This window comes from Desmodus rotundus, chromosome 12 (genome assembly GCF_022682495.2).
Source record: "Desmodus rotundus isolate HL8 chromosome 12, HLdesRot8A.1, whole genome shotgun sequence".
Lineage (NCBI taxonomy): Eukaryota > Metazoa > Chordata > Mammalia > Chiroptera > Phyllostomidae > Desmodus > Desmodus rotundus.
In genome coordinates this window covers 41,309,295-41,335,484 of record NC_071398.1, presented here as the reverse complement: position 1 = coordinate 41,335,484, position 26,190 = coordinate 41,309,295, and the positions used below count along the sequence as shown (strand labels likewise).

Here is a 26,190-nt window from a genome sequence, read left to right as displayed (position 1 = left end):
ATAGTATGTGTAACATTAAAAAAGTTTCTGACTATAGGAAATGTTATTTTGTTTTCAAAATGTGGCAGAGATGGGTGGAGGGTGGGTGGGGTGGGATCCTTAATAATATAATATTCTTTATGAAAGCATTAGCTGTTTTTGTTGCATTTTTAATAATAGGCAGCCATTCCTTCACCTGAGCAAAACTAGAGTGAGATGCAGACTAAACTATTTTGCACTGAATTGTAATTTCTTCATTAACGTAGTCTGAAAACTAGTCTGTTTTAATGTTTTAAAAATTCTGTATGTAGAGAAAAGTCTACAGAAAACTGGAATATGTTTGTTAAGCTCTCCTCTGAAGAGACATGGGGTGATGTTGGCAGTGGCTGCTCTATATTGAGGCTTCGTTTGGCTTATTTATTAAACTGTCCAGTATTTAAAAATCAAACATAGCTCCATTTAAAACACTAAGCTGAGTCAGGCATGTCCACTCAGACACAATCTGAGTTACTGAAAAGAGCAATTTCCAGAAGGTTTGTTCTGTGTAAACTACATGTTAGTCTTTCATTAAGTATCTATTCCTTTTCTTACTTTTCATCTTTTTCTTTCCCTTTCGATTTTGGTTGCGTTGATGTGCAGTATGTCTTTGTATGCAGGTACTAAATAAACTTTGATCTTCCAAAAAATAAATATATAAAAATAAAAAGTCTCTTACGATTTAAACTTTGGGAAGGTTTGTCAAATATACTTAACCAAAAGACCATATATCTTCTGTAAATCTGGGTAAAATACACACATAGATTATGGTGATAACATTAGAAAGCATCAACTAAACCTAAGCCAGTTTCAATATTAAATACTGTTTGTCCATAACAAACAATGAGTGTTGGAGAGGTTGCGGAGAAAAGGGAACCCTAGTGCACTGTTGGTGGGAATGCAGACTGGTGAGGCCACTGTGGAAAACAGTATGGAATTTCCTCAGAAAACTAAAAATGGGTCTGCCTTTTGACCCAGCAATTCTACTGCTGGGATTATACCCTAAGAATAGAGAAACACCAATCTATAAGAACTCTGAAACACCAATTCAAAAGAGCCTATGCACCCCAATGTTCATAGCAGCACAATTTACAGTAGCCAAGTGCTGGAAGCAACCTAAGTGCCCATCAGTAAATGAGTGGATCAAAACACTATGGCACATTTGCACAATGGAATTTTACACAGCAGAGAGAAAGAAGGAGCTCCTACCCTTCCCGACAGCAGGGATGGAACTGGAGAGCATTCTGCTAAGTGAAACAAGGCAGGTGGTGAAAGACAAATACCATATGATCTCACCTACAAGTGGAACCTAATCACCAAAACAAACTAGCAAGAGAAATATAACCAAAGACACTGAAATTATGAACAATCTGACAATAACCTGAGGGGAGGTGGGATAATGGGGGGAAAAGGGGGAAGGGTTTTCAGGAACATGTATAAAGGACACATGGACAAAACCAAAGAGGGGTAGGATCAAGGGTGGGAAATGGGGATGGCTGGGTTGGGGGAAAATGAAGACAACTGTACTTGAACAACAATAAAACAAAAATGTGAAAAAAAGAAAAAAATACTTTGTCCGGACCACAGGATCCTGCTTCATTTATGTAAGTATTTAACTTTTTTAGCTTAATAAAACATTACACCCTAGTAATGCCGGCGGGGGGAGAGGGAGAGAGAACACATAATATACAGATGAACAAATATGTGTATTCATCAAGACCATACACATAATCTGAATTACTAATTTTTGTAGCGAAAGCAGCTGCTTAAGGTATTAGCTTTAGGTTACAAACTTGAAACTTTCATAAAATTCTACCATCTGCACATTTTACAACTTTCATATTTTCAAAAACGGTTCTACCCATTCAGAAATAACCATTTTTACAGCAACTCATTTTCTTACCTTTTCCTGAAAAGTATGTTACAGAAACCGCGTCCCCCTCCCCCGCCCCGCCCCGCCCCCGGGAGTCTTTTGTTACTAGAGGTTCTTTATGCCTGCCGCTGTATTAAGAACTGTGGCTCTCAATGCCAGAGTTTGGTAAAAAAGGAAAGAAATTATTTAATTAAAAGTTGTACAGGTTTAAGATAATGGAGGGATCCTGCTGTTAAGTCTCACTGCCTTCAGAAACACAGAAGCGCCCACAAGCGCACAGTCCTGCCCCACCCCCACCCCCACCCCACCCCCGCCGGCTCCGCCGACTCAGAGCAGACAGTCAGAGGTACCGCCTCCAGAAGGAGCAAACCGGGGTCCGCAGCTCACTTCCCCCGGTTCCTCCCACGAATCTGTGCTCCGCCGGGCAGGTCTCCCCGGGTCTCCAGCACCGTCAGCTGCGTGGCCGCAGTCTCCGGCTCTTCATCCCAAACCCGCAGGTGCCGGCAAGAGTCCTTCCACTCCCTTTTTACCTGCACCGTACCGTCAGGTCCCCCCTGGTCCCCGTCCCACGCGGCCCCCGCCTTTTTGTTTAAATCCTGGCCTGGATGCTCCTCTGAACCCCATTTCTGACTCCTCCCACAACCGGCTACACCTGCCGGCACCCCCGAGTTCTCCACCCCGCCGGGAGGCCTGAGTTAGGCCCGGCGGGCGTGGCCCGGAGGATGGAGCCAACCCTCCCCGAGCGCACGCGGCGCGCGCTCTGCAGCCGGGGAGTTGCACCCCAGCTACCCTCCAGCGCCGTGAACCTCCCTCGTGCCCACCCCCCGGCCAAACCGGCGGCTGTTGCAGTTGGAAGTACCCACCTCTAGGTGGTGAAAGGCAAGGGGGGCGTTTCCGCAGCATGGGACACACACAGATAACACGTTTTGTGAGCATGCAAATAATTGGTTTTTTTTTTTTAAAGTAAAATGCTTGAAAGAGCTTTTAAATATTAATTCTGAACATACTGAACTTCTCCTCACAATGGGCAGGCTAAGTGATGGCCCCTGAAGGTACACAGAGTGTCATTCTTCATTCTGTTCCACGGTGCGCACGTCTGTCTGGGTGCCGACCCCACTCTGTTTCCACTGTAGCTTCGTAATGTGAGTCGAAATCGGAAAAGGCCTCTGTGTGCCTTTGCTTCTTTTGCAGATCGTTTTGGCTCCTTAGGATCCTTTTAGATACCATCTGAGTTGTGAAGGCTAGTTAATTTTTGTTAAAAAAAAACACCATTGCTATGATATGACACTGAATCTGTAGATTGCTGTGGGTAGTGTGGACAGTTTAACAATATTAAATCTTTCAGTCAATGGTTTGATTGCTCCTGAGGATGGATTTTCAAAAAAGCAATTGCCCTGGTTTCCTCCCCTTTAGTCTCATTGTACTCTGCCCCCTGAGGAAGGTCACACACCTCTCCCACCCCACTGGGAGCCTTCGTGAGGGGAGGAGGCCAGGGGTTCCCAGGCTTCGGATCCAGGGGCTGTGTGAGGAGAGTGAGCAAGCTGGACTCTTTCTCTGCTCCTTCCATTTTTTCCTCTGTGGTTTAACTCTCTCATAATGTAATGGCTGACTCTATTTGTAGTTTATCTTTTTTTTTTTCTTTCTGCCAAGTCTAGTTGAACTGTAACGACTGTGTTTGATACCAAGAAGGACCGAATTCAATAGGAACTATGTGTTTCAAGAATGTTGGTGACTGATTCACTGGGCACATCATTAATTTGTCAAAAGTATGTGAAGGTCATCCATGAGAAATGTATTCAAATTGTATATTAGAAATTCTAAAGCTTTGTTCTTCATACATGAAATAACTGAATCCTTGGGAGAAATAATGAGCGTGTCTGTTACCTTCAGTCCCAAGAATGACTTCAGACCCGGCTTTTTAAAGAATCACATACCTGCTTTGAGCAAACCCCACACGCTTAGAAAGTGCTCACAGCCAAAAAGCCTGTCACCGGCACCCAGCCCCGTTTTCATTCCAGTGTCCCCACCCTGACACCAGATTGTCTGGAATGATTTCTGGCAACAAAAATGTCCAAGGGGGAGGGAAGTGATGGGACCCTCGTCCAGGGCTGTGTCCATGAGGAACGGCAACTCTGGAAACAGTAATTACCCCGTTTAAGTACACAGGAATGCAAGATGGCAGTTTTAAAAAGCTTTTTAAAATGTGAAAGTGAGTCATGTGGAAGTGTTTTGAACACTGTGGTAGGGATAATCATTGCTCCCTAATTATATCCCAAGTTTCAGTCCTGGAACCTGTGACTGTTACATATTCTGGCAGCAGACATTCTGCATGTGCCATTAAGTTACAGGTGGTGAGACGGGAAGACTACTCTGGATTTACTGGGTGGTCCCTCTGAGTAATCTTGAGTGTTCTTATGAGAGAGAGAGAGTCAGAAAGAGATTAAATGACGGAAGGAAAACAGCAGGGGTGACCATGGGAGCAGGAGAGGAGAAATGCATATGATGAGGGAACAAGAGCCAAGAATGAGAACAGCCTCCAGAAGCTGGAAAGGCAAAAACAGATTCCCCCAGGGAGTCTGAGGAGACAGCAGAGTCCTGCAGACACACAGCGTGATTTCTGCACAGTGACATCCATTTCAGGCTTCCGGTCTCCAGGATTATTAGCGAATGAAGAGGCTGAATGCCTTATCCACTCAGATGTGCTCTGGAGACGCTCGGGTGACCACCTGCTCACTCCTTAGTCCCTTGCCTGAAATTTCCTCCACAGCCACCATAGGATGGCCCATCAGGGCAAAGGAAATCATTAAGGTCTCCTCACTAACATTGGTGGGAACACTGAGAAAATAACATGTCGTAAAGGACTGATGACTTGCTGGAGAGCTGGAAAAACCCTAACTGCCCACATTGTTTTAATTCCAGATATATTTTTACCTCACAAGTAAGGGAGCAGATGCATAAGTCTATCAAAGACATTCTGACACAAAACCTTGACTGTGTGTGGAGTAAAAAACTCCTTAAAAAGCAGCAGGTAACCCCCCAGCTTTTGGGCATGCATCCCCTTATGCCTCACTGCCCTGCGATCACCCAGAGACCTCCAGATGCACCCATGACACAGGAGACATCCCTGGCTTTCACTGTTATTTACATAAACTCTGCGTGCTTGTCTCAAAGAGAGTCCACAAACAGGATACAGGGTATCTGAAAATAGACACTATCCTCTGGGTTCTGTGGGGCGTTGTCGACCCCAGTTGGCTTCTAAGCACAGAGCACTATTCTAGAGAGACACGCAGGCCAGATGAACTTTTGAAAGTAGGAGGCATAATAAGAGGGAGACAAAAAGGGGCAAGTTTATGGGAAGAATTAAAAGAAAAAAATTAATGATGAAACAAGAAGGAGACAAATTGTATGTGCTGTTTTCTTGGTTTGGGTTGAAAGGAATAAAGAAAGAATAGGGAGTGATGAAAATTTTCAGGAATAGGCTGAGGACTCCAAATTGGACGTGGGGTGGTGTTTGGGGGCCGACTCACCACGGGGAGAGTCACTAGAGCTTGAGGAAGGGAGTGGGGGAAGACAAGGAGCCATTCTTTCAAACGTGGACATGGTCTTGAGAGGCAGGCTGGCTTTGTGGAAGAAAGAATAAGCAAGATACTCGTACACTCAGATGAGTGCCCTTGGTACTGGAACCAAACATGAAACGGCATGTGCACTTCTGTACGTGAGAGGGCAAAATACAACACACAAAAAGAAAAACGAACCTCCTGGGTGGGGGCGGGTGTGTAGGGAAAGGAATGAGAGGAGAAGGGGGTGCTAGACAAGGTGGTCCAGAAACACGCCAGCCCAGCCCCAGAAGCTCGGCAGCCTTGGGTGTTCGCACTGATGTGACCAGCCCATGAGTGTTTGGACTTGACGGCTTCAGGGAAACAGGTGATGGGAAATGGGGAGAGGGGTGGGAGGGGGCATAGTGGCCACTGGAGGACCAAGAGTTCAGGGAGCCAGGAAGGGTGGGAGGGCGTGAAATTTGCACAGACGTGCTGACCTTTGGCGAAGAGGAGGAAGGCAATTCTAAGCAGGGAGGAAGTAGGGGGCACTGAGGTAGGTTTGGGAAGAGTCCTGACACTCCACCCCTGAGAAAGGTGAGCAGGGCAGTCCGGCTGAGTGTTGGGGGCAGCGAGCGCATGGGCTGGAGCCCGGAGACCGAGGTTTCTTTATTGAAGGCCAGGGTTCTTGGTGTATGACTCCCTTGGGCGAAACTGGTGCTGCTGGCTCCGCGGGACGGGCCTGGGTCCACCGGTTTCAGTTTCACCCAGAAGCACCTCAGACATGCCAAAAGATGGCATCCTCGGTACTGCAAGTGTTTTGATGCTGAAGCTGTAATTCAGAAGGGCTCGATTAGGAAGAAGAGCCCACGAAGGAGTCGTCGAGTGGAGGCTGTGTTGCAGCCTGCCTGTGGATGTTGGGGGCCAGATGGAAGGGGATTGAGGCAAGATGCCCTTGAAGCTTGCTGAGCCCAAGTGAGTAGAAAAAGAGAGAATGAGGGCTGGGTACCCAGGACCTTAGATGCTTATCATAGTTGTGGCTCAGGGTTCTTCCCAAACTCCACCGCCTTTTGTAGGGTTTTGTTAGGTGGGATAGGTAGCAAACTAAGGCAGGGAGGAGGAGGCAGCCCTGTGTCACCAACTAACTCAGCAGCCCTGAGCCCGGTCCAATAAGTTGCTGGACGTTCCGAACATCACAAGCAAAGATGGAGTAGGAGGAGGGGTGTCCTTGAGGCTCTGTGCTGGGAAAGAGGGCCTCTGTAGCCACTTCATTAAGACAAAGAGCCTTTACTAGCGGAGAAAGAAAGCCTTTGTAGCTGCCTTATTCCCAAGGTTTAGAAGGGGGAGGAGGAGGGGTATCTAGAAGCTGACTAAAGTATGTAACCCCTGAACCCCAATAGTCGGCACACTCAGATTAGCTGAGTGTCCACTTGTAGCCTCGGCTCAAGTGCATAGAACACACTAACAAACTTACTGACAACTTTCTCTCTGTTGTACGTGGGGCACTAAGACCAGTGGGTGCCTGCCTGCGGCTTTGTGCTCCTAGGTGTTTCACAAATAAGCTTGCTGTATCATTTCCACTACTTGTGTGTGTCTCTCGCTGGAATGTCTCTCTTTCCAGGGAGAGAAGAACCAAGGAACCAGCTCAGGGTGGGGGGAGGGGAGCTCCTGACTCAGTCTCTTTCCGTAAGAGTTTTATTTATTTACTTTTTCACATAAAGGACCTGTGCGGTATAGCGTGCTCATCACTCGTCCTCTACGTGTGCCCAGCCGTCACTGCATTGCTTTCCCAAAGGGGGATGGTTGGGTGCTGGACCAATGAGAATTAAAAATTCCCATAATCAATCCACTTGCTAACACTTCTCACCACCAGGAGTGTGAAGCTCACGGCTCTCCCAGCCGCCTGACAGAGTGCTGTCGGCACTTTGGGAAGGGGCAGGTCCAGGCTTTCTGGTGCCAGTGACCACAAAGATAACATGAGGAAGGCTTTGGGAGGTTTCTCTGTGACCTATGCTTTCGGTCACTGTGTCCTCTAGGCTCTCATTTCTACTCTGGTCCCTGTACGTGTCCCTCTCTCAGGCCAAGTGTTATCCCCTGAAACCACTCACAGTGTAGCTTCTACCTCCCTGGAGATTCACCTATGAGACAGTCAGTAGCCAAAGGCACTCAGGACTTTTGTATGTCACTGACTCTTGCTTTAGATGCTTTATCAATTTCTCTGACAAATCAGGATATGCACTAGAAACAGCAGGGGAATAGCTTTCCTAAATAAAGTGATCAGATCATTGGAAAACATTGTGAGTATCTGTTGGCCTCAGTCTCTGCTCAATTAAGAAACAGTGAACACTTTTCCTGAGCCTGCGTCTGAATGTATAAAGGTGACTGAATAGCAATACAGAGAGGCCACTGCCAGTGAAAAGAAGTTTCTAGCACTCACGCTTTCCCTGGAAAGGAGAGGCACGGTGTACAAGGCAGGGACCCAGGAGTAGAGCCAGACTTGGGGGAGGTTGTGGAGGACAGGGAGGGGCTGAGCCAGTGGGGCTTTTCTGTGATTTCAGGAGAAATGGCTCCAGGGCAGGAAAGAATAGCAGGCTTAATCCTGTCTCCCTGGGAAAACCCTGGTGCACCGGAGCTGTAGGGCTGGTCTCCAGTCACTTGGGGGCTGGCACCGAAAAAAGGGGAAGCAGGGGAAATACTGGGCTGGTGTGTGAGAGTTAGACAAGGAGGGAGTTGGGTTTCAATCAAGCTGGAAATCTGATGACATGGGATTTATCTGTCTGTAGAGGAAATAGATGTGAATTTTAGATAGTTGACACAATCAAGCTTTGTAGAGATCTTTAAATGCGGAGTCTGCGGACGTAACTCATGATGCATTTATACAAACAGGGTGGCTGAGGGCCTGCTGCACCTGTTTAACCTCCGGAGCCATGTAACGTGGTTTAAAACAGTTAAGACCAATAAAAACAGCCAGCCCTTATGTCTGCAATAAAACAGGACAGGGTGTCTGCTCTTTCAATCAACTGGCCCTCATAGACAGACACACACAAACAGACTGAAAAGAAAGCAGAACTCTGCAGTGAAACGCCACTATAGTAGAAGAAACAGTGTAACTAGAGAATCGCTCTCGGACAACCACTGTAGTCATGACTGGTTTGGGTGAGAGCATCGCTGGGCGTTAGCCTAGTGGCTAAAAGTCAGAGGAGGAGTAGGATATTCACATAGCTCAGTTTCTAATCTTTGCTGCCTCTGAAAAATACGAATCAATGCCTCGTTCTCATTAATAAGTACCAAATACTGGTTAATTGCACTTACTGAGTAGACACCTTGCAGATATTAAAACCAAATGATAATGACATAACTGTATGTCTCTCTTAATACGATAGAAAAAACACAGCCTCATTTCTGTGGCATTTCTGCCCAAAACACATAAATGACATCAATTCATGAGAAAATAATAGCGAACCAACACCAAAGCATATTTTTTTACATTTTCTTTTTTAATGAATTTATTGAGGTGACACTGGTTAATAAAACATATAGGTTTCAGGTGTACAATTCTATAATACACCACCTGTACCAAACCAAATCACCTTTCACAAAATCTCAGCTGGAAGTTCTTTAAAAATGCCAATGGCATGAAAAAAAACCCCAAACCAGACTGATGTCCAAATACCTGGCACCTAAATGCAGCAGAGCCTCCTGGGAGAGTAAGGGAAATCTAGAAGGGGCTCTCTCCCTCTCTTTTCCCTCCCTGTCTGAGGGCTGGTTTCATTTTTTCATTTTATTTTTGGCTATAAAGATATTATTTGAAAAATTGACAAAAGTGGAAAAGAGCCTCTGGGTTAGACAGTAATACTGTTTCAATGCTGACTTCCTGTCACTGATGGAGGGCTGAGGGTTTTGTGAGAGAGTGTCCCCATTGGTACAGAAGGCACATGAGAGAATGTAAACCACAGGGGCCCTATTGGTGCACATGAGCCACTACGTCAATCCAATTCACCACAATCAGGGTATTTTTCTTCCTGAGATTCTAAAGCAACACAGACTCCCCTACCTTATTATCCACAAACACCTGAGAAAAAATAAATTTTCCAAACATTTTTATTCAGAAGAAAATGATGACGACATTTTCTTATGATTGCTACCCTATAAGCTTCTGACTGCTGCCTACTGGGACAGGGCGGGAAAGAAGTGGGGTTGGTGTGTGACCGCTGAGGCCCCTAAGAATCTCTATGGCAGAGCTCAGACATCTTCCTAAGAAGGGAGGGCCCAGGATGGACTAACAAGTCTGACCACAGTGGCTCCCAGAGCTTCAAACTCCTTCACTAGGACAGCCAGGCCCCAAACATTGTCATTTCCCCACCCCTCCTAGTTGGAAGCTTCATGTCCAGACCAGGTTCCTGCCTCAGGTACCACTGACCACAATTGAGCATCTGCCCACCTTGATATTCTGTCATTGAAATATGCCCTGTTAAGTTTGGAGATGCCCTTACACAGTTTTCAGGGACTCCCTCCTCTTTCGCCAGCCTCGCAATGTGAGAACTCTGCATATAAAACCTCTGCTGGTTCACCCTTCCCTGACACTGTGCCGCCTCAGGCTGTGGGTGTCTGTGGAAAGAATGCTGAGCTGTGAGTTTGTGTTTCAAATAAAGAGCATTGGGAGGATTAGGGAGGGGAGAGAGGGTTCATGACCTGCCGAGGCCCCTGAATTGGGGATGGGGTAAATGAGGGGGCTCACCTTCTAAAGAAAGAGTCACTGGAGCAGAGAAAGTGAGGTGGCGGAGAAGAGGGGGCCGTTTTTAGATTTTGGTGTGGTATTGAGAGGCAGGATGGCTTTTGGGGAAAACAATGAGATACTTGAAGACTCAGGTGAGTGGCTTTGATACTGGGACTCAACAATTCATTTGGAAAGTAAAGTGTGTACTCCTATAACTGGAAAACAAGTACAAGAAGAGAATGGTGAGAGAGAGAAAGAGGAGAAGGGAAGAGAAGAGAGAGAGAAAGAGAGGAGGAGGAGGAGGAAGGGAGGGGAAGAAGAAGGAGGAGGAGAGGAAGAAGAGGAAGAAGAGGAAGAAGGGGAAGGGGAAGGAGAAGAAGAGAAGGAGAAAGGGAGAGAGAGAATGGTGGGTATGCTGGGAGTGGACAGAATCCGTCACTATACAGAGGTAGCCAGAGGAACTAGTCAGCTCTAAGTATTGGGGGAAAGGAGCATGCTTTCTAGGAATCGGTGGCCCCAGAGGAAGGGGAGATGAAACCCTGGGAGAGGGAGAGAGGGATATTCAGGGTGAGAGTGAGCCTGGGGAGGGAGAAGGGATGGGAGGGGCAGGAACCATGTGGCAGACTGAAGGCTGAAGAGGGGGTGGGAGGAGATTCCAAGAAAAAAGGAATTCAAGGCTCTGTGTCATCTTTGAAGAAGATTACAAAACTCAAGCCTTGAGGAAGAATGAGAAAGGCCAGAGGGCTGGTGTTGGGGGAAGCACATGGGATGGAGTCCAGGAATCCCCTTTTCCAAAATGAGGGTCAAGGTTACCTTTGTAAGGTTCTGACCAAGGGGAGACAAGCTATGCTCATTTTTTAAGGCCACTCTGAGTCAGGCAGTTCAAGCTTAGCAGGGAAGCACCTTAGAAATGGAAACTGATGCCTCTCCAGAACTGCAAACATTTTGATAGCAAGGCTAAAATTGAGAGTAAGTGTACACAAAGGAGGCACCCAGGGCAGGCTAAGGACCAGAGTGACTGTGGCTATTGGGGTGCCTGAGGAAAGGGTATCCTTAGAGGTCCTGAATAACTGGGTTTTTGATAGGGATTGTATCAAACATGTACACAGTTGGGGGTCTTCCAATCCATGAACATGGATGTCTTTCTAATTTTTTTTTTTTAACTTTCTGACAACAACATTCGGTAGTTGGTTAACTTTTTCCAAATATTTTATTCTTTCTGCTGCTATTGTAAATGAAATCGCCTTCTTAATTTTATTTTGGGTTTGTTCATTGTTGTGCAAAGAAATAAGAAGGATGCTACATGTTGATTTTTTTCCTCCTGAAACTTTGTTTTATTTATTAGTTCTAACAGTTTTTATGTGCGTGTGTCAGAATCTTTGAGGCTTTCTTTTTTATTCTATTTTATTAATTATGCTATTACAGTTGTCCCAATTTTCCCCCTTTGGCCCTCTCCACCCCGCACCCCCACTTCTTCTGGCCATCCCCCTCCTTAGTTCATGTCCATGGGTCATGAATATAAGTACTTTGGAATCTCCATTACCTCTACTGTTCTTAACATCCCTCAGCCTATTCTGTAACTACCAATTTGTGCTTCCTAATCCCTTCACCTTTTTCCATATTCCCCCAAACTCTCTCCCAACTGGCAACCATCCAAATGTTCTCCATATCTATTTGCTTAGTTTACTTTTTAGATTCAATTGCTGATAGTTATGTATTTATTGCCATGTTAACATTCACGGTTGTGATCTTCTTGTTTTTCTTAAATAACTCCCTTTAACATTTCATGTAATAATGGTTTGGTGATGATGAACTCCTTCAGCTTTAACTTGTTTGGGAAGCATTTTATCTGCCCTTTGATTCTATATGATAGTTTTGCTGGGTGGAGTAATCTAGGTTGTAGGTCCCTGCTTTTCATCATTTTGAATAGTTGCCAGTCCCTTGTAGCCTGCAAAGTTTCTTTTGAGAAATCAGCTGACAGTTTTATGGAAAATCCGTTGTAGGAAACTATCTGCTTTTCTCTTGCTGCTTTTAAGAGTCTCTATCTTTAACCTTTCGTATTTTAATTATGTGGTCCCATTTGGGTCCATCTTGTTTGGGACTCTGTGCTTCCTGGACTTGTATGACTATTTCCTTCACTAAATTAGGGAAGTGTTTTTTCGTTATTTTTTCAAATAGCTTTCCAATTTCTTGCTTTTTCTCTTCTCCTTCTGGCACCCCTATGATGCAAATGTTGGTATGCTTGAAGTTGTCCCAGAGGCTGCTTACACTATCTTCACTTTTTTTATTCCCTTTTCTTCTTGCTGTTCTGATTGGATGTCTTTTGCTTCCTTATGTTCTGAATCATTGATTTGATTCTTGGCTTCATCCCCTCCACTGTTGATTCCCTGTAAATTGTTCTTTATTTTAACTAGTGTATCCTTCATTTCTGATTGGATCATTTTATGGTGTCGACTACCCACTGAATTCCTTGAGCCTCCTTATCACCAGTGCTTTGAACTCTGCCTCTGATAAATTGTTTATCTCCATTTTGTTTAGTTCTTTTTCTGGAGTTTTGAGCTGTTCTTTCATTTGGGCCATGTTTCTTTGTCTCCTCATTTTAGCAGCCTCTCTGTGTCTTTTTGTATGCATTAGGTAGAGCTATTTTGACTCCCTGTTTTGGTAGTGTGGCCTAAAGTAGTAGGTGTCCTGTAGGGTCCAGTGGCACAGCCTCCGCTATCACCCAACCTGGGTACTCAAGATGAACCCTCATGTGTGTTGAGTTCAACCTCCTCTTGTAGTTGAGTCTTGATTGCTGCTGGCAGGTCAATGGAAGCAATTTACCCATTCCAGCCAGTTGGTAGGACTGGCTTGACCACTGGCCATCAGTCACCTCCCTCAATGCTTGGAGCACATGGTGCTCCGACGTGGTTCATAAATGTCTGTAGGGTGCACAGGTTCTGGGGTTTCTTGGGTGGTGCAGGCCAAGGTCAGCCACCACCTGTGTTCTGTCTGGGGCCACCTAGCATAAGCTATAAAGCAATCTGCAGATGGCTGCTGGTAGTGATGGACCTGTGGCCATTCTGTGAGTGGCACAGGGACTGGGTTCAGCTGTTACTTGTCTGAGTGGATTTAGGAAGGTCAGAAGCCTGTACCTAGCCCAGCCTTCATATGGAAGAGCTTCTGTTACCAGTTTGCGTGGGCTCCTAAGTTGTATGGGGAGGAGCCTTAGTTAATCACCAGGACAGGGCAAACTGTGTGAGTCAGATTGATGGAGTCTCAGATATGGTGCCATTGCTCTGTGACTCTGTGTGGGAAAGGGCTCAGAAAAGGAACAATGGCCACTGCCTGCAGTTCCATCAGGGAGGAAGCTGTCCCCTAGCTCTCACCCTGATGCCAGACATTCCAGTTCCTCCCTGTATGCCACTGGTATCCTTCAAGCTGCTGCCTCAGTGCTGGAGCCCAGAGGAAATCAGTCTGAGTAAGTCCGCATGCTGGGCCCTTTAAAAGGAGATGCCTGAAAATCTCACCTGGGATGGTAACAGAACCTGTGGCGTCAGGCTCAGAAAACTGTGCACACCCTCTTGTTTTCTCACTTCACACAAACCCATATATCGAGTGATTCAGCTGGGATTAGGCTCCTGTTTGTGCAGGGATCCTGACTCCTAAGTAGAAGCCTCATTGGTCAAACTGCACCTTCACCTCCCAGGTCATGGTGATGCCCAAATACCTACAGCTGGAGACCCACGAGGGCTCTGCTACCTCCCCAGCTGGGACAGAGACGTGCACCAGACCAGCGAAGGAAGGGCCTGACATGGTGAATCTCTCCCTGGATTCCTCTCCTCCTCACCCCAGATCTCTGTGAGCCCTGCCCTCTCCTCCCCTCCCATAGAGAAACCCCAGCACTGGGAGAAAAGACGATGCCTTTATTCATCAGACACATGTGGCCACTCTTTGAGTGTCTGGCTCCCAAAGGGCCAGTTCAGCTGCTCCCAGGCCCTTCCTTATGTTGCTACCAGGTCATAATGTGTGTGGTTGTGGGTGTGATGAGAATTCATAGAGAAGACAGGAAAACAATTCAGTGTTTGGTTATGAAGTCAGAGCAGGGTTTGGTTTAGGGGTCAGCAGAGGCTAAGAATCACAGGGAAATAGAATGAGCAGGGAGGTCATCCTACACCAAAGAGCTAGGGACATCCCCAGCCCCACCACCTGAGCCAGGTAGGGGGCAGGAGCAGCCCCATTTTGGAGATCTTTAGGAGCAGCTCCACTTTGGCGATCTTTATTGACAACCTCAGGGAACTCCACTATGTGGAATGGCCCAATCACGTTGTTGTGATTCAACAAGGAGGTGGAAGGTTGGGCCATGCAGCCTTGAATGCTGAGTGCGGAGGTCAGCCCACCTAGAGAGTGAAGACTTAAATTCCTAAGGCCCAGGAATCGCAGAACCTAACACATTCCCCCTCAGAGCAGCAGATCAGGATCTTAGGCCTCTCCACCCTCAGATCTAGAAATCTGGGTCCCCAGCACCCTCACCCTTGAGCCCAAGAGCCAGGGTCTCAAGCACCCTCCCACTATAGCAGCAGTGAATCAAGGCCCCCAGCCCCTTTATCCTTGGGACCTGGTCTTCAGCACTCACCTCCTTCGAGACCCATGTAACCTTTATAACAACGAGTGGTACCCTTAGGGCATGTGACATTTTCAGAGTCTGTACAGAATCCACCAAACTGCACACAGGTGGGACACTGCATGTCTCCTGGGGCAGGGGCAGCTGGGGAGCAGAAAGAAGGTTGGGGTGCACAGTTCTACTCCAAGCTGCAGCCACCCTCCTTGAACTCAGATATTCTTATCTGTGGGGTCCCATTTCCCCATGTTCTTCCCCTTCTCTGCCTTCCCCTGGCTCGCCTACCTGGATGAGGGAGGGAGTTCAGCAGGACACTGGTACTGTTGGCACTGTTGCACCCGTTGGAGGAGCAGAAATGGGTGTAGGAGGCGATGACCATTCCAGGGGGCCCCGAGTGGATGGAGACAGTCTGGGAATTCTGTGTCTTGGTCTTGATGCAACCTTTGCTCCCCACAATGAGTGATGTGGGTCCTGTGGGGGAGAGTGACAGCTGGGTGCGGGTAGGGGAGGCTCTGAGGGAGACTGGAGCCAGGGATTCCAGGATGCTTGGCAGGCAGAGGGTGAACGTAGGTTCCCTGAGTACAAGAGCATGGGTGGTTGCAGGCGGGGCCAAGACTGGAGCCTGAGCCTGGTCCTCCCCCAGCTCTGTCCCCTCTCAGTTCTTGCTCAGATGTCACCTTCTCAGGAGAGCCTTCCCTGATTTCCCTTTGTTCAAATTACAACCTTCACCTTGCTGTCCCTATTTCCTTTCTCTTCTGAATTTCCTTTTTCCCCACTGACATGGAAAGCTGCAGGAAGGCAGACCCAATGGGATCTACAGAGCCTGGCCCTCAACAGGTGCTCAGTAAGGCTCAAAGTTACCGAAGTTACCATGTACCGGCTCTGTTCTCAGACCTGCATGGACCATCGGATACATCCTCATGATGTCCCAGCAGAGTAGGTAATGTTACTGCCAGAACTGAGTCCCCAGCTTTCAGAAGCAGACAGCAAGGTGCAGAAAGAGGAAAAGTGAGGTGTAGAATTCCAGGAGTTCAGGGGACAGAATGAAGGACGGGAGACCCAGGACACTGTGCAGTGGTCCTGCCCTGGTGCACAGCCCACGCACCTACATCTATGAGCAGAAGTGTCTCCTGACACACCTCCTCCAGATCACATGTCACGGTTGCAGATGCATTCCATTCCACGGGTTCCTTAGCCAGGTTTGGTTTAATCTGATGCATGCCCCCCTGTTGACAGGTCCAAAAAGCTGGAAAGAAGAAATCAGCAGGGTTTGTGTCAGCCCAGGAACAAGCCATGTCTCTGCCTCCAGATCCCGTGTTTGAGAAGGTGATCACATTCCTGAGTCACGCTCGGGTCACCTGGACACAGTCACTTCATCTCAGGCTGAGAAGGGACCTGTGATGTTTGTGACTGCCCCCATTCCTTACACCACCACTTCTGCTCCAGCATCTGCAGGGACCTTGCTCAACACCCTTGAAGGCTGCTCCTCCCCTGGGGTGTGGGAGAGGAGGATGGATCTTTCTTAACCTGAGCCATCTGTCCTTCCCTCGCTGGGGCTCAAGGTCCTCATCTGGATGACGAGGAGTGTAGACTGACACCCCGTATTGTTTTACCTGAGAAACCCTCTGTCCCAAACAAAGTTCCTCCAGTGCCTAGTGTGTGTACTGAGCGTTTACTGTGTGCCCAGCTGTGGTGACTGCTTTCCAGGGAGTAGCCCATTTAAGGTTCCCAAGGCGCACTCTGGTCCGGGTTACCTCGTTTTCTCACAGTGACCACCAATGTAGGTGGTGTTACTTACTGCTCCCCATTTTCAACATGGAAAACAGAGGCAGAGGAGTTGTGAAGTAGATTTTCCAGTGTCCAACCATTAACAATTAGCTAAGTTGGGCTCCCTGGGACTAGTGAATGGGAAGACAGGGTTTGATGACCATGCACAGCTACCTTGACCTCTGAGGTTCTCAGGAGTCCAGTGTGAAACCCAGGAGCCTAGACCTTCACTTACAGCCATCGCATCACCAGCAGGGATGTGTCACGTGATGCAGGAACTCCTGGGCTGATGACACAGCATCCACCAACATGGGTAACCTTCACAACAGCCTCATGAAGGAGGACCACTTGTTCTCACAGCCCACAACATTGTGGCTCCTGCTGCCCTCCTCCCAGCTTGGCCCTTGCTCTCCCCTCCCCCACCTTCCACATGTTGGTCAAGAGCAGCTCCTGACTTGCAGTTGCTCAAGTTGAGAACATTGCTGTCATTCTCGACAATCTCTATGTCTTACACTGCATGTTGCACCCATCAGGATACCCTGTTGGCTTAAGCTGCAGAACACCTCCAGACCCTGGCCATTTCTCACCACCTCTGCTGCTTCCATCTGCGTCCAAGACCCTGTTGGGTCTCACCTGCTTTGTCCTGAGTCTCCCTGGGGGTCTCCACCCCACACCTACCTCCCACTTAATATATTTCTTACTCAGAAGCCAGAGGAATCCCCATAAAAGGTAGGTCGATTCACATCACTCCTCTGTTCAGAAGATTCCAATAGGTCCCCACCACACTCATAATAAAATTTTATATCTTTAAATGGCTCCAAAGGCCCCGCCTCTCCATCCACATGTCCTTCTCTGCTCCCTTTTGAACACACTTCTGGGGCTACACTGGCCTTGGGCTCTTCCCTGAACACCCAGCAGTCCCCCACCCACCCCAGGGCCTTTGCATGTGCCCCTCTGCTCCCGACTGTCTGAAATCACCCACTCCTCCTTGAGTTTGGTGAAAGAAGCTCATAGATTTGGTGATCCCCCCAAACTAGTCCAGTGCCACAACCCAGAAGGGAACTCACATTTCCCTGATTGAGACCTAGGTTCTTAGCCACTGTGCTCCTCCTGACTGTGCTGACCCACCGCCCTCACTGGCACCACAGCCTGGTTCCTAAGGGGGACAGTCAAGGCCATTCACGTTCCAGGCCTTTGTTCTCCTTCAATGGGCTCCTGCCATGGCCTGCTTTGGGCAACCTGTGCTCTTGCACCCAGCCTTCCCCCAGCCCCAGGTCTTCCTGGGAGCTGTCTGTCACCCTGGAATGGCTTTCTCTCTCCATGACATCTTGTTTTACCCCAGCTTCTGAGGTCTGTTCTTACCATTGCTCAATAAATGTTTGTTCAACTGCTGCACTGGACCGAACCAGGGAAGGCAAACACATCTCCCAAGATCCAACTCCATTGCTGAAAGCTAACAGCATAAGTTTATGCATTAGGAATATGCATCTGTGGCATTGTAGCTATGTGGCACGTGTGTGGTTTGTGTATGGTATGTGGGGAAGTGTATGTGGGTGTGGGTGTGAAGTGTCTGATATGTATATGATATGTTTGCATGGTTTGTGTATTATGTGTAGTATGTGGGTATGATGAAAGTTGTGTTTTTTGCACAGGGGTGGCATGGTATCAGTTTTTTGTGTCTGTGTTTAGTTTATGTGTGGTGTATGTGGCATGTGATGTGTTGTGTGGTCTGTGTGTGGTGTATGAGGTCTGTGCTGTGTGTTATAAGGTATAAGAAGGCATGAGTATAGTATGTGATGTGTTGTGTCCATGTGGCATTGTGAGTCTGGTTGTATGTAGTGTGTATTGTGTGTGTGTCTGTGTGGTATGGTGTGTTGCATGGGTTACATTGGATTTGTTTCAGGAATGCCTTCTGGACTGAGAGTGTTTCCTGGTCCCAGAGGTGAGGGCCAGACAACTAACCAGAATTAATCAGCAAGAGAGACTCAGACTGCCCCTATGTGGTCAGTGCCTTTCCATGTTTCCCTTGTCCCCAGGAGAAATGCTGACCTGTCCACCACCCTCCCTCCCCACTCCCACACCAATATCTATTCCCAAGATACACTCCAGATCATGTCCTGCCTCCCTGGCCTTGCACCACCAATCCTTCTGCTTGGATTACCTCTTCTGAGGTCACCCACATACACCTTGTCTACCTGAAAAACTGACAATCACCCCCCAGTCCCAGCTGCACCTATCCTCTTGACAAGAACTTCTCAGACTGAGCTGAGGAGCCCTTTTTGAAAACAGCAGGCTTATTCCTATCACCAGGCCTTTGCACATGCTGTTTCCTCTGCTTGTTTATGTCCTCTTCCTCTTCTACTAATAAACTGCAGCTAATCTTTAAGGCACAGCTCACAGGTCACCTGCTCTGCAAAGCCCTCCTTGAACCCCAGCCCCCAGGACATTACTATCTTCCTGCTCACAGCTCCCCCAGGCTCTTTCACCAGAGCCCTGTGACCATCTGCATCTGTGATGTCTCATCTCCTTGTCCTGGATGCCATTTATGGCAGGGACAGGGTCTGCAGCCTCCAAGGGAAACCTTGGAATCCTGCACAAACTGACTTTTCATTCTGTGCTGGCCCTCTTTCTGCCTCAGGCTATAAACCTTGTTGTTAGTGACATCCAGACCCTGTCCTCAAAGATCCCAGTCTCCCTTTGGGATCCAAGCAGAGGACTGTTTGCTGAATCCACTCAATGTTCTCCTTGAAACTTTAAGGGCTGGGTGCTGTGGGCAGATGAGGAAACTGAGGTTCGGACAAAGAAGGCCCTCTTCCTACTCTGCTAAATCCCCACTCCCCTCCCTGACTCCTGTCCTCACTGAGACACTCCAGGTCATTGTCAGTTTGCCCAGTGAATGGTTGGGCTTTGTTTTCGTGAGTCTTGGGGACACTTTGCATGTCCCTGCTTGGCTCCTGCTGTTCCTATCACACCTGAAGCATCCTCGGTTTTCTCTCTGACCCTCCTTCCTGTGCAGCATGGATACTGGGGTGCTCTAGTGCCATGGGTGGGGGATACATGAGGGTGGGGGAGGTAGGGTGGTTGAGAAGAGGTGAGAGACCCAGGGCTACCCAAGGTCAAGAGTGTGGTGATATAGAACTGAAGACAATGAGTCACTCCCAGCATGAGAACCAGGCACTCTGCATTCACATCTGCATCCAATGGATAAAGCAGAATGCAAGGCACGCAGCCCTATGTGCCACTTGACATTTCTCCCTGCTCCCCACTCCCTCCCATGTGCACAGTCTGCCCTCACATAGTTGGCCAGTCCTGGTGTCTCTTAAAATACCCACCAGTGAGTTCCTGTCCTATATCTGTCCCCTGGACCATGCACCCTCTCCACTTCAAGTGGAGACCTCCTACCAGCACCTTCATCCCAAAGCACCTACCAGGACAATCCCTCACATGAAGCATACCTGAGTGAGGAATAAACTTCTTAATTACTTGTGGGTGTTAGTGTTGGTGGGATGTGTTGGATGCTGGACTTTCACAGGGGTCATTGTATCCTAAGGCTTCAGGGCTGGTCACAGCTTTGTCTTCAGGGCATGAGACTCACCATCAGCACCACAGTTTTCACTCACAGACAAGGGCCCGATTTCCTGAGTCTCTTTAAGCAGGTTGCAGGCTGCTTGGGACGTGCATCCCTGGACTCTCAGTTTGCTGTTGATGCCCCCTGTGGGAAGGGGTCAGGAGAGTGAGAGAGGGTGAGATCCCACCACTGGGACCATCCAACCTTGAGAAGACAGACCCACCCTCCTCCAAGTCCCAGGTCTTAGCTGCCCTCCCTGACTTCAGTGCCTACAGGGATCCCCACATCCCAGCTCACCTCCCCTGAACTGGAGGACCCCATTGTAGCAGTGTGTGTGCCCAACGGGGCAGGTCACCTCTGTCTCAGATTCACAGCTTTCCGTAGACAAGCAGACTGGGCACCGCACCGACCCTGGGACTGGGAGGGGAGAGGGAAGAAGGGAAGACTGAGTTGCCTCCGTATTTGGATCTGGTGCGTTTTACCCAATCCTATTTGCTGATCCCAGAATTAACCTCCTCAGTCTCCCCCGACTTGCCCTGCTCAAGTCTCTCTCATGTAGACCTGGGGTGCAGGAAACTGCGGTCATGTCACTGAGGAGAGACCAAGGGATGGCATGAGATCTGGGAGGGGCACCAGGGACTGGTACAGGAGGGGTCCCCTGGGAAGAACCAGAGCAGAGTTCACCCATGCGTCTACTACACAGTCCAAGCTGACACAATGCCCCAAAGGGAAGAGTAGGCAGAGCGTCACCCCAAACCCAGTTTAGGACACAGACAAGGACAGTGAAAAGATACAGGCCAAGTTCACTTCAGAATAGGAAATACCAAAACCCTAAATGAGACATGAGTGAAGCAAGCCCAACAGTATAGAAAAGGGAGCATGGCCCAGGTTCGGGCCATCGCCAAAGTCTGAGGTGCAGTCTGGTTTGCTGCCCCAGGACTGTGAGAGGAAGCTGGGCCGGGGAGGGAGTCCGGGGGAGTGTGGACAAGCCAGGTGACCAGGAGGGGTCTAAGCGAACACTGCCTCTGTGCTCCCCTCCTCCCCACAGCCCCTCTTCTCTCCTCCTCCTCCTCTCTCTCCTGTCTCACCTTCAGGGGAGTGCAGTGTCTGGAGAGGAGGGGTGCTGGAGAGGTCATTGCAGAAGTCCTTGTGGCGACACACACAGGTGTAGGAGACAATGGAGAGGCCAGGGCCTGCCTGGTGCTGGGTGACAAGGGCCTCTTGATCCTCCTCTTGGGTACAGCCCTTGGTGAACACTAGGAGCACTTGGAGTCCTGGATGACAGAGGGGCCAGGCCGGGTGAGGGTTGGGACTCTGGGTTCCTAGAGGGAAGGTCTGTAGCTGGGGTGAGAGGCTGGAGTGGAGGCACTTGGGCTCCCAAGGCTTCCTCCTATGACGGAGGGGACAGCTGCTGGTGTGAGGGAGGGTGTCTCCTAAGTCTCCACCCAGAAGGCAGGCAGGACTGGTCAGGAGGAGGGAGATCCCTGCACGTGTGAGAGTGGTGGTCATGCCTGGGGTGTATGGGGTCCGTCTCACCGTTCTCAAGGAACATCGCCGTGTCTTGGCAACCCCAGCCCTCGCTGCAGATCTTCTCTTCAACAGTCCACTCCAAGGGCAGTTCTGTTGCATTCTTCACAACCACCCCTGTTCCTGACTGACAGGTCAGGGCCTGCGCTCCTGAGATGAGAACAGAAAATCCATCTTAGCCCATCCTCCCAGGAAATCCCCTCCCAAGTTGGGGTCTTCACTCACGGGGCAGCATGAGGGTGAGGCCCAGGAGGGCTGGCAGCAGGGCAGGGCTCATGGTCAAGGCTGCTACAACTCTCCTGCTCCTGTTCTTATTCCCAGGAAACTGAGCCCTTTTATACCTCTCCTTACTCAAGGCAGCCAGGAAAGGGTGTGGAGTGGATGACCTTGTCAAAGTTGGCCTGGGCCCACCCTCTGAGTCTCACTGGCTAAAAGGCCAAGAAACCTGAGTCCTTCCTCTTCCTTATGACTCGAGAATCCAGCCTCCCAGCCCCATTCTCTCTCAGAACCAGAAGTCTAATCCTCCTCCTTACTCAGACCTGAGAGTCCAGACCCCAGACCCCTGAACACTTAAAAATTGAGGTACCCTGTCCCCCAGCCTCCATTGGTCCACATCCCCCACCTTGTTCCAGGGTGGTTTGTGAAGGCAGTTTCCTCATTTCTCCGGGCAACCTGGCCACCTTCTGGTCCCCGCTGGGGAAATGGTTCAACTGCCTGGGAGGACATGAGTAATGGGTCTTGGTTGGTCCCCCTGGCTTTCTACCTTAACCTTTGTCTCCCACAGATCTGTACCTCTCTTTTCTTTCTCTTTCCTTGCAGTATGGCTTTCCTTTTTATTCCTTTTTCATGAACTTCATCATGCTTTCTCTTCTCCTTCTTCTTTCTTCTCCTTCTTTCCCTCATCCTCATCCCTGTTACCCTCCCTACCCTCTCCTCCCCCAACCCACTTCCCCTTCCTCCTCCTCCTCCTTGTTCTGTACTCTCCTGTCCTAGCACAATGCAGGCTTCGAGTTCCTGATTCCTGCAGCCCAGGAGGGAGCTGAGGTATCACAGGGAGATTAATAGCTGTGGGAGAACTGGGATATTCCTTGACAAAACAAAGTTTCTCTGCAAGAAACAGATGGGAACATTGAAGTGCTAGAAAAACAGCTTTTTAGAAAAACAGCTTTTCAGAAAAACAGCATCAACAAACCCTGCCTCATAATGTTGGCCTATTATTGAGGTGCAAATACTCCCACCACATCTGATTTTGAAGCCACCAACAGATTAACAACGAGCTTGCCAAATTCTAAATAATTAACAATAGGTTTCACCGGTGTGTACAAATCAGTTCTAGCCCACTGGATAGGAGGGAGACCAGAAAGGATATGGAGCATCTGTCAGTGAACGCAGAGGCTAAAAAAAGGAGAAAAGATTGGGTAAGAACAACAGTAGAGGTGAAAGACAAGTGAATGTGTAACTCACAATGGTATGTATATTTTTTACATTTTTATACATTCTGTTTTTATTTTGTTTGCAACTTTCAGGTGTGCCACACAGACACCAGTGTTCTTCTTATCTCCCACTGAGTCTGCACCACTAGCTGGCATATCGTGGGTGCTCAGTAGATATTTACTAATTGAGTGAGAGAATGAATGAATGAATGAATGAATAGGATGGAGAGATGGCACTACACTTGTGTAGGTTGTACACTTTTGAAACATCATCCCCTTCCCACCGATTCACATTGTCACTGTGTGAATGGTGCCCTCTGAAGCTGTGTGTGGCTTGAAGCAGGGTCCCTGGAGGAAGAGGAGAAAGAAGGTGGGCAAAGGGACACATAGGGTAACAGGTCATCCATTAATTTATTGTTTTAGTAAACAAATATTTACCAAGGCTGAACTTTGTGCCAGGCACTGTCCCAGTTGCTCAGGATGCAAGAAGATCAACAAGAATGAGGGCCCTGCTTTTGTGGAGCTCACAGCCTAACAAGAGAGACAGGTGTTAAACAAATGCATGAGCACAAAAAAATCTTAGCTGGTTCTGGGTGCTGGGCAGGTGATGTGAACGTATGTGACTGAACTGGGAGCAGGGAGGGCCTCCCTGAGGAGGTGAACATTGAGCTGAGGGGGGAGCAAAAAGAAAGAGCCTGTCATGGAAAGACAGGCGGGAAGAGTATTCCAGGCAGAGGGGAGAACATTTGCAAAGGCCCTGAGGTGAGGTCAAGCTTGGATTTTGTGAGGTTTAAAAAGAAAGCAGGGATGGACTCTCATGGCTAAGGAGGGAGTGATAGAAGACAGAAGGGGAGAGGCCTGCAGGGGCCTGGACAGGTAGACTAAGTCAGGACATTAAGGCAACCTTCCTGGGAGCCTGATGTGGACTCTGGCCAGCAGCGTCCATGGTGTTGTGGATGTGACAAACAAAATCACATGGACTGCAGAAGTCCTGTGGAGAAAAGGGACAGCACGGCCACTCTCTGAGTGAGAGAGAGCGCCCTGACCCTTGCCTGGACAGGCTTTTATTGCTTTCTGGGAGCATTACATCAAGGGAGGTCCTCATTCATTATGCTCAGGTTTGCTTTAGGTGATTATGTCTTACAGATAACAAAGACAAGAATGTTGCAAATGCAAGGGAATGATAAAAGTGATTGATCTGGTTATACTCCATCCTTGGAATGGCTTACCACAGACTTTAGGGAGTTACTTCAAAGATATACATTAAACATCTGTTGTCTTAACTCAGGGTGAGGGAGCCTTAGCAAAAGCAAGCCTCAAAGCAGCCTAGATATAATGCAGGCCTGGTCCCCCACGGGAAAGCTGATCTGTAGTCCTGGCTCCTGTGTGCTGCCTTGCTCCTGTCCGTTTTCAGAACCAGGGCTGAGCTACATTCGCCATTGCCACGCAGACCGGTTCTCTACATGATCCTGCATCTTGCAAATGGCAAATGCAAAGTCTGTGTGTGGCGCTGTTTAGCAAAAAGTCCGACAGTCTTTGGTGCAGAATTCTGTTGGCTACCTGGGCTAATTTTGCTTGCCTCTGACTGTGGAATCTCATGATTTTCACTTCCCCTCTCTGAACTTATTCCTTCTCCTCAGTCACACAGGTGTAATGACTATCTGCACACCATAGATGGAGGATTATCTCTATTACCCAAAGTGGACTCTCCAAAAATGATAAAACTAGGTAATATTATGAGCCCTTACTCTGTCCAAGCCCTAGTCCAACCACTTTGTATATTTCAACTCATTGATTCATGCCCACAACTATGAGGGGGATCCTATTTATTGCCCAGCTACTTATGTAAAGAAACTAAAATCCAGAGAAGTAAAATAACTTGCTTAAGACCATGCAGTGTGTCAGATATAACTACCCACCAAAGATCTTTGCCCTCCTCAGGGTGTAGAGCACTTACTCAGTGATGACTCTCCAGCTAGGGGCTACACATCCTAGTCACCCTTGCCTGCAGGTGGACCATGTGACTAGTTTCTTCCAGTGGAATGTGGGTAGACATGACTGGTGTCACTTCTGATTCTGAGTGATTAAGAAGCAGGAGTGACTTCTTTCCACCTCTGTGTGGCTGTCAAGGGTGACCTTGGAGCCACACTCAGATTATGGCACAGCCTCCAACACTCTCAGTCCCTGAGAGTGTGAGTAGGGCAGAGCACACCTCCCTCCCCCAAAATACTCCACCAAGTACACATGTTGCAAGCGAGAAAGAAATAGCTGTTATGTTAAACTGGAAAAATTTAATTTGATGATGTATTTGTTGTGTCAACTGGAATTTCTAATACACACCACAGCCAGGAAGTACTTTCCTTGAGACAAATGTTCTAGAAGCAGAACCTGAGACAGATGATTCTTCTTCAGATGCTTTCCTGAGGGAGCATTTTCAAGGAAGGGGAGTGAGGGAAGCAGGCTGGGAGGGGAGGGAGACGAAGGACAGAGGGGTCTGGGCTGGAATCACACTTTAGTTCGATCCCACACATGGCACCACCGAGTTGGACCAGCAGTGAAAGAACACCACCCTTTCACACCCCCATTCCAGTCAGCCATTGGACAAGGTCTGCCCCCAAGTGGTGGGAGTGAAGGGTGTGTGGTTAGTGGCTCCCACTGGGTGAGGTCAACTCTGCAGAGAAGGGGCAGGTCTGAGGTGTTGTCAGCCCAAGCCAGCCAGCCAAGGGCATCTGGGTGGAACATGGTGCACCCATTCCAGGGCTGGGGATGACTTGACCCCAGGGGCCGGCTTCCAACCATGACACCTGTGTAGGGATCTTCTGTGAACTTCTAGGAACAACAGCTTCATCACAAGAACAGAAATACGAACAATGGCAAACACTACCTTACATTACCAACTGTCTAGAGTGCCATACTTAACAGCTCTAGTGCATTCACCCAGCACTGCCAGGACTGCCTTCTTTCCTTTCTTCCCTTTTCATTGGGGGCAACAATGGCAACAACTCCCTGTTCTATTGAGAAGAGGATCCAGACACCAACAAGGGAAAGAAGCCAGCCAAGGCCTCTAGGTCAGGCTGTGTCCAAGGGAGAGTCAGATCTGGGCCCCTCAGCTCACGCTTTGGCAAACTCACTCTGCTTTATCCTCCTTCTCTGG

At 48.5% G+C, this 26,190-nt stretch overlaps 1 protein-coding gene across 1 annotated transcript; it reads right to left on the bottom strand.

Annotated features, from left to right (window-relative positions):
• Positions 1-14,026: 14,026 nt before the first annotated feature.
• LOC112312885 (CD177 antigen) lies at positions 14,027-21,896 on the bottom strand. The gene is made up of 9 exons (XM_045202886.2): positions 21,829-21,896; positions 21,613-21,753; positions 21,165-21,350; positions 20,374-20,493; positions 20,104-20,220; positions 15,847-15,987; positions 15,027-15,212; positions 14,757-14,888; positions 14,027-14,520 (listed from the first exon to the last, which is right to left on the bottom strand). Exons 1-9 carry the CDS (start codon positions 21,878-21,880, stop codon positions 14,252-14,254), a joined length of 1,344 nt encoding a protein of 447 aa, XP_045058821.2. The 5' UTR covers positions 21,881-21,896; the 3' UTR covers positions 14,027-14,251.
• Between the last annotated feature and the right edge of the window lie 4,294 nt (positions 21,897-26,190).

Excerpts from the sequence above, each read along its gene's own strand:
- LOC112312885 (XM_045202886.2), bottom strand. The coding sequence starts at position 21,880 with ATGAGCCCTGCCCTGCTGCCAGCCCTCCTGGGCCTCACCCTCATGCTG. Across the intron at positions 15,988-20,103 it reads TGAAAACTGTGGTGCTGATG|CTTTTTGGACCTGTCAACAG; the intron begins GTGAGTCTCATG and ends TCTTCTTTCCAG. Across the intron at positions 14,889-15,026 it reads GAACTCCCTCCCTCATCCAG|CTGCCCCTGCCCCAGGAGAC; the intron begins GTAGGCGAGCCA and ends TCTGCTCCCCAG.